General features: G+C 42.3%; 1 protein-coding gene across 1 annotated transcript; it reads right to left on the bottom strand.

Moving 5' to 3' along the window:
• Positions 1 to 3,424: 3,424 nt before the first annotated feature.
• dhrs13b.2 (dehydrogenase/reductase (SDR family) member 13b.2) lies at positions 3,425 to 8,289 on the bottom strand. The gene is made up of 8 exons (XM_040130260.1): positions 8,089 to 8,289; positions 7,700 to 7,876; positions 7,342 to 7,617; positions 6,901 to 7,230; positions 5,244 to 5,591; positions 5,031 to 5,123; positions 4,639 to 4,658; positions 3,425 to 4,528 (listed from the first exon to the last, which is right to left on the bottom strand). The coding sequence occupies exons 1-8, from the start codon at positions 8,132 to 8,134 to the stop codon at positions 4,514 to 4,516; spliced, it is 1,305 nt and encodes a 434-aa protein (XP_039986194.1). The 5' UTR covers positions 8,135 to 8,289; the 3' UTR covers positions 3,425 to 4,513.
• Between the last annotated feature and the right edge of the window lies 1 nt (position 8,290).

The following is an 8,290-nucleotide window of genomic DNA, read 5'->3' as shown; positions in this document are numbered from 1 at the left end:
TTTTCCACTAGCTCTACATGGAGATTCATTATGCGTGCAGTAGTTAAGTGTGTGGCCAGCGGTTTGGTCACAGGGTCTTGTGAGACACACACACACACACACACGCACACGCGCACACACCCTCACAGACGCACACACATCCAAACACACATTTATGGGACATTCCCTGCTCTTGACATGAAATTTCCACTGAGTTTAAGTTACCAGTGTATCTGTGGGAACACAGCGGGATCAGGCCATCTGTCTGCTCACTTCACATGTAGAGTCTATTTGATCTTAACGATCATAGTGAGAACCAAAGATGAAATTAACAGAAATTTGTAAAACCCATCCTATCATTTGACTACAGGGCAAAGTGCAGGAGATGGATAAGTTCAGAGGTAACCATTTTCCACACTGTTATTACCAGGATTACAAGAACTCATTAACTTGTTAACCTTTAACTGCCAAGAAAGAAAAGGTAGAGAGGGCTGATTGTCAGACTCTTGTGATGAATTCAAGGACGTATTACATTGTTGGACTGCCAGACTGCTATGAAGGAGACACCATATTTTTCAGGTTTTAGATGGATTACATGGTATGTTACATGTTAAAGTAACTTTCAATACCACTAGCAGGCTGTGAAACTAGCACAGAACTAGCATCCTCTGGTGGAACAGTGGGTGGCAAAAATTTAAAAGGCTGGGGGAAAAAAAAAAAAAAAATGGCTGACCATCCTAACTTAAACCCTGTGGCTTGGTTTGAGCCATGCTTCTAATGCGGCTGTAAGGAGTGCAATGTCGGTTGGTTCACCACCTCGGTCCAGACTGAAGTACGTGCCTCAACAACTATTGGATGGATTGCCATGAAATTTTTATACAGACATTCGTGTTCCACAGAGGATGAATCCAAAAGACTTTGGTGCTCCCCTGACTTTTCCTCTAGCGCTACCATGAGGTTGACATGTGTGGTTTAAACTTCCGGTATACAGTATCTGCAGTAATATCAACTGTCCTCCAGCACCAGCCCTGGCTTGCCTCCTGTCCTACAAACAAGCTTATCGTCTTAAGATCTGTGACTGGATAAAGTCACTGTAATTACACAGATCTGATGCAACATGTACTGTCTCAATATTCATCTGTTCATTCTATTCATTTGTAACAGATAGATCCTGTTTTTAATCTGTTGTTGTTGTTGCCATTTCAACCTGACCTGAAGCTGCCTGCTTGCATTGGTTTGTTTCTTTGCCTAATAAAGTGAAGATTTCCCAGCAGAGCTGTACACTGTTAACCTCTGTTCAAATGTCAGGACCAAAGCCTTCTATGGTTGTTTTTTGAAGGCTGATATCAATATAGATGCATTTTCCACTGAAGCTGCCACAACTATTTCTGCCTATTTTATTTTTTATTTAGACAGTTTTCATGCCAGATATAGTATTCAGTATTCCCAGAGTTATTTTAGTCTTGTCAGTGTCGAAAAGCCTCTGAAATAGCATGTAAGGAAGCATAGAGTTATACATGATCAGTAAGTGTCTTATTTGAGTATGTGACTAAAATATTTTATAACTTGAATTTTGGGTTTGGCCAGGTCATTTACCACGTAGGCATTTTGGATATTTACATCCTGTAGCTATATTGAAAGCCTAGGCCTGTGTGTTATTGATGTGTTATTTTTTAATCTTGTAGGTTTTGCACAATGCAACATGCACAGTGAGAGAGGGCCTGAGCGTTCACCCATCAGATCAAATTGTATGGCGTGAATCCTAAGGCTAGTGTTCTTCTTTCCGCCTCCGCGAGGATGCGAGGGTCCGCTAGGGTCCGAGTGATGCAAATTTTGTCATCAGAGGGTGTGCAGCTCTGTGCGGACGTCCATGTGCCACTACAAGTGTACCCTCCACTTCCTTGTGACCACTGCACTACAGGGACACCAGCTGCACACGTGGACTCCAAGTGGATTAGAGAGCAGTATGATAAGAACAACTACGCCACTTCCGAGGTGTTCGCAGAGAGTATAATTGAGGCCTACGGCTAGTGTACTTTCAGCATCCACGAGTATGTGAGGGTCCGCTAGGGTCAGAGCGATGAGAGTTCCGTCATCAGAGGGCTTCTGGCTCTCTGCGCACATCCGGGTACCCCCACAAGGGCACCGACTGGCCACGGTCTGCACCAAGCAGACTAGACAGTTGTATAATAAGAATAACTAAGCGTCCATGGTGTCCGCAGCTGTCCGGTTGCGCATCCGCAAGGGAGTTTAAGACACTGGCTCAAAACATTAGACCTTTTAAAAGGATACTATCGTCTAGCTCATCATGAAACCAAAAATGATTTTTTTATTTGTGGTAATTTTACCACGGTGTCTGAAAATGCTACACTAGCACCTTATCTTTAAACGCTGATGGTATCTGCTCGGGCAACCAACAGTGTTGATCCTGGAACTGATTGTTCGCGTGCGTCTGTGTCTTTAGGAGTATGTTGGGCAGCTGCCCGTGTATTTTTAGGCCTGCCTTTTTGTTTTTTTCTTTTCTGTTTGGTCATGGCATTTCTTCAAAGAACATCAAAAGTCAGGTGTGTTACTTTGATTCATTTCCTTTTTTTTCTCCTCTCTCTCTAACTCATTCTCTGTCTTGCCCCCCGCCAAGACAAGTTTAATGCTGCCCTGCTCTGTTTGTCTTATCTGAAAATTAGTGATCAAATCTGGGCCAAACACACACACACACACACACAAACACACTCACCCCTTAGGGTACAGGGTGCTGGTAGCACACATACACACAACGCACATCTGGTATCAGTCTAAGTAAAACTCTGTTTATCCCTGTAAATGGACTGACCAGTTTAGCTGCCCTCTCTGTGGACATTTTTGAGTTCCTCTTCATCAGGCCACTTCAAAGCTGACATATACAAGAAGTGAGGGTCAGTATGTTTCACAAGGATACGTGTGTGTTTCTAATGAGAGGGCAACAAAGAAAGCAGATGATATATAGAGATCATTTAGATGTTTTACAAGAAGCTTTGATTTTACTTGTGTGTATGCAGAGTTGAGTCTGGGTCGAGGAGAAAGCAACAGAAAGAGAATTGGACAAAAAATGTTCTCTATTATGGATTTGACTTAGGGCCTATATTTAGCAGAGCTAAATAACACCCAAGATTGCTGTAAGCCAATTTTCCAATGTAGGAGTAAAAGAGTTCTTTGCTAAAAGTGAATAATAAGATATTATTAGATTTATCAAGTGACTCATAATCATTCTATAGTGAAGTGTAAGAGGAAACATTTAAGAGCAACTCTCAGTTATCACGATTAATCACAGGGGTGATCACAGAGAAATAGCCAATCAGACACAAGAATTTGCCAGTCATTTTCCCCATTGTGCATTCTTTTAAAATAAAAATGATTGCAATAATTCTGCAAAAGCATTTTCATTTTTTAGAATTTTTATTTGTGTGAAATCTAATTTACTTTTAGTTAGGATAAGACATCTCTGGAGTTTTTATGTCAAAAAAGATTTTATAAATAGCTTTACTAAATTTGTGAGTGGGAGTAAAGCGAAAGATTTTTACTTTTATCTTTCATTTAAGTCCAAAATGTCATTTAGCAAATTGTTATATATGGGACGAGATCTGCTGAGAAATGAAAAACCGGAGAAAATGACATTTGGAGATTTCAGACATCAGACAGTTTTCTTACTCCAAGAATACTTCAGTTGCATGTTGCTAAGAATAATGTAAAAACCGGTTGACAAAATGACAATTTTTAGAATCAGTGTAATGTAATTATAACAGTATATGGTATGTAATTATTTAATCAATTTAAATATTAATCTGTAGTCATTTTACAATACCTGGTAAGTTTATTATATATATAGGGTTAGGGTTTTTTCCCATAACAGTACACTATTCAACATGAATCAGCAGGTTTTTGACATTTGAGATTCTTTCTCTAGTTATGTTTCATCACAGGTGTTCTGTGGAGTTTTCTTGAAGATAAACAAAATTCTGGTTCCATTCAGTGTTGCTCATCAAAACTGTGTATCCTTGAGGTCTAACAAATATGTTGACTGTATTTACTTCCTCATAAAACATCTACAAAGTCAATTAAAGTAATTAATTAATTTAAAATATTTTAAATAGTTCATTGTTTACATCCATGTTTGCTAGCAATGTTCTTCGCTGCTTAAGCTTTTCACCTGGGGACGCCCTCGTAAAAACAATGCTCCATGCTGCTACTACTAGTCAAAAACTCCACATTATCACCAGTGTAATAATGCGTGGACTGCTACACCCAAGACCAAACACTTGCTTCAACATCATGATTTTAGCATGAACAAAATCAAAGCAAATTCAAAGGAACTTGTAAAAAAAAAAAAAAAAAAAAAACCCAGTTTCAGTCTCACAGAAACCCAAACTCACCTTTTACAACAAGAAAAAAACAAATGTCTAAGACATTAGACATTTCATAAAAATGAATGAGGGAGGTCTGAGGGAGATACTCTGCCTTCACTGTAGCTTGTGATGTTGCGCTCAGGTCATCAAAGGTCTCAGTATGGTTTTTTCTGCTCAGAAACACACACATATGGATAGACATACAGTGATCAAATATTTGTTGGCACCGATGGCGATGGTTAAGTCAAAAAACAACTATTTTATTTTCATATTATCTTACCCGCAGTGCTCTTTTTCTTGCTGTGGAACAACAAATGATAATTACTCTCTTGGACATGAACACTTCATATTCCACAATGTCAATAATACAGTGGCTCTAATCTGTTTTCATGTCACTGGCGTCCCAACACATATTTTCCCCAAGGAAAAAAAAATTGGAAGATACTGGTTATTTGTGCTTTGGCCTTACCTCTATATTGGCCTGCAGTGCACGTTACATGAGGTGACAATAGTGTTGAGAGTGATACCTCTACGTAACCCTTCACAATCATTAATGTTCCTTTTGAATCTAGTGTGTTGAATTAAAACTAAATGAACACGCAGTATTCCTCAATAACGCACATCCCCCGCACATCTTTATCAACCTGATTGCATGAGGCTCTCCTAACCCACCTGAGCGCAGATAGTTCAGCATTGCACACAGAATGACCAGCAGTACGACCACGGTGACACCAACAGCCAGGTAAAAAACCCAGCTGCTTGGCTCTGAGCAGAGAAAACAGACAACAGAAAGACATCAAGGGTCAATTATGTCCCTCTGCTGCCACTGTGTGGGAGCTCATAGTACTACAGCGCAATTACTGCGACATGGTTTGCTTCTCTCACCTTCAACAGTCAGGATGAAGCTCTTTCTGATGGACACTCTCAGGGACTGGTGGGAGACGCTGCATGTAAACTGTCTCCCTGAGTCCCTGAGCGAAGCCTGGAGGTAGAAGAAAGCCGACACCGAGTAGGTCTTGTCATTGTTGTGTTTGTGGCTGGACAGCAGAACGTTCTGGAGCTTTTTTGGGACAGGAGCGCCAACCCTCTGGCCCGACACCGCTGGGTCCTGCTCGTACCAAACTATCTCCACATCCAGAGGGTAATAGTTCTCGGCCTCGCAAACAACCTTCTGCTCCCCGCCCTCCTGCAGTAACAGATTGGTTCCAACATTGACAGAGACTCGGGGAGGCTCTGAGGAGACAAGAGAATTCAATAAAAGGACATTTTCAAGGCAGTTTCGGCAAGAGGTTTCTCTTATCAGTTTGGCTCCTTATGAGATTGCCAATAGCCAATGAAGTGTGCGACATCAAGTATCCTTATAAGAAAGAGATTCTTCTTAGTGTTAAAAGTGATGGTAGTTGAGACATTTATCAAGCAAGAATGCCAACCATTTGCTAGTTTCAAGGGGTCAAAAATGAGAAACTGGAATAAAGGCTTATCAGTCAACTTAAAGAGTATTTGAGAGATTCAGTGATAATGAAAATAAGGTCAGTTGACGGTCTACTTAGTCCAAGCAGAGTAGTTATCTTTGTGACTGTCGTATCGCCAAAGCCCATTAAAGTTAATACAATTTCATCGCTCACTTTCTTGCCAAGAGTTAGATGAGAAAGACCATTAAAACTTTTGTGTCCGTCTCTTCAGTATGAAGCTACAGCCAGCCGCCAGTTAGCTTTGCTTAGCAGAGAGACTGGAAACAGGGAAGAAGGGCTAGCCCGGGGCTACCGCTTAGCCAGGGGCAGGGACTTGTCACCATGAGGTTGCCAGGCAACAGATACTGCATAGTGTGGAGGCTTTTCAGGCGGTCTCTGCTCTGCTCTCAGTGCATATACATATGAGTACGGTATCAATCCAATCACCTAACTGAAATAAACCTTAGTTCCCCAAAACTTGACTTATTCCTGTGAGCATTAAAAACCTGAGTTTGGTTTTTGATTCCAGCCTTAACTGTGAGATTCACATTAGCAGGATCACCCTCTCACTTCTTTTATCTAAGGAATTTTTGCTCAAATTTGTTCATGATCGAGAATCACACTTTGATTAATCCAGTGGTCTCCAAATGTAATAAATTAAAAGATTTAAAAAATTTAATTCAGAGACAGCTGGACATCTGACAAAAGAGAACATATTAGCTATGAATGCCCTAATAGTGGCTGCCAGTTTATTTTAGAATTTGATGAAAAGTTGTTACTGATTACTTCTGAGGGGCTTCATGGATTTGCCCCATATTTTATCCAGTTACTAACCAGTCTGAAGGCCTCAACAATGCTGGCTGACCCCAAGTAAAGGTTTAAGACTAAAGATGACCAAGCTCTTACAGTTAAGACCAGGACTCAGGAAATACCTGCCTAATGCGCTCACACTTTACTATCTCAATTTAAGTCTCTTCAAAAAACTTGTTGTTATCAAAAGCTGTTTTATAAAGTATACAGTATCATAATTACATTTTCCATACTAGCATTTTATACTGCTATGCCCTGACCTTTCTATGACTCTTTCTCACCTTCAATTTGCAGATTTATATCCAGACTGGCGAGCAGCGGATTCACTGACACTGAACAAATGTACGTCCCTTCGCTGCTCATCTTGGTGAAGGGGAGGGTATAGGAAGCATCCCCGCCTGCAAGCCTCTTCAGCCCCACCCCAGTTCCCTGGGTTTGCCCTGAGCGGCTGGAGTGGCTGAAGAGTCGGGTTTTCTCCCCACGATGCTGCCGGTGCCACTCCACAGTGACATTTGGTCCCCTGTGATCAAGATCGAACTGGCAGTGAAGCTTTTGTTGGGAGCTCAGGCCTGCTCTCACTGATGGAGACTGTGTTTTAATGACCAAGGCAACTATGGAAACAGATGTGACAAAACAGAGGCAAAGGAGACAGAGATACATTTGAGTTAATCTGTTATATGGGACTGATATTATATCAAATTTTTAAAGACAGTGAGTGTTACCTGTTGTTGTGAGTATCTCTCGGTCCCCGATGGCAGGCCAACTGCGGTAGTCCTGCCTTCCGGTTGGGGGTTGGTCGGTTGGGTGTCTGAGGACGCCAGTGATGGCGAACAGGCCCTTGCTGTGTTTAAGGGTGCAGCGGTACCAGTGGTTGTACTCCTGGGCTGCCTGGACAGGCCAGCGGACATGGACGCCCTCTGTGCTGTACCTACGCAGCTCACACTCCAACTGCTCTCGCTCCACCCCCTCCACATACCGCCGTAGGTCCAGCTTGGATGCTAGAAGAGAACAGAACATAGGAGAACACAGTAGAATAGAACAGCTCTCAGTCTTGTTAACGTCCCGGGCCACAGCTCTTACCCGTGACCAGGAAAGTGATGGCATGTGGGTTAAGGGGAGCATCTCCTCTGTGACCAAACTGCAGCATAGCCTCTCTGTGGATGAACTGAGTCTCGGTGTGACCCTCTTCATTCACCGTCACATTCTCATCGGTGAACCGACAGGGCAGCCATGACACCTGATTGATACACAGGACACCTGAGGGACACGAAATGAGTCAATGCAGTTTAGTTTAGCATAGTATGGTGTATTACACTACAATGTAGTACGGTATGTTACGGTACAGTGTAATATACTACGGTATAGTGTTCATTTCGTTAATGTCTCATGGGTTAATACATGTGTTGACCCGACACACACAAGCACCAACAACGCCCCAATCTTCAACAAAGCTGCCGTCAGTAACTCACCTGCAGACAGGTACAAGTAAATAAGATTCTTCCAGCTTAAACCCATGATTATTCATAGGTAGAGGTCCCCTCGCTGACGGAGAAGCTCTCCGAGCTGCTCGCATTTGAACGGGCACTTTCACTTTCCTTTTACTGGAAGAAATAACCCGGCGTTGGCCGCGGCTCCCGTAGAGCGCGAGACGGAGGAGCACCGCGGCAGCAG

Source organism: Xiphias gladius, chromosome 7 (genome assembly GCF_016859285.1).
Source record: "Xiphias gladius isolate SHS-SW01 ecotype Sanya breed wild chromosome 7, ASM1685928v1, whole genome shotgun sequence".
Taxonomy (NCBI): Eukaryota; Metazoa; Chordata; class Actinopteri; order Istiophoriformes; family Xiphiidae; genus Xiphias; species Xiphias gladius.
Note: the sequence above shows the minus strand (reverse complement) of the source record. Positions and strands in the feature narration are given on the sequence as shown.

What these genes read in the sequence shown, in the direction of transcription:
- dhrs13b.2 (XM_040130260.1), bottom strand. Translation starts at nt 8,134, where the DNA reads ATGGGTTTAAGCTGGAAGAATCTTATTTACTTGTACCTGTCTGCAG. An exon ending in AGAGATACTCACAACAACAG is followed by an intron (nt 7,231 to 7,341) that starts GTAACACTCACT and finishes CTGTTTCCATAG; the next exon opens with TTGCCTTGGTCATTAAAACA. An exon ending in TATAAATCTGCAAATTGAAG is followed by an intron (nt 5,592 to 6,900) that starts GTGAGAAAGAGT and finishes TTGTCTCCTCAG; the next exon opens with AGCCTCCCCGAGTCTCTGTC.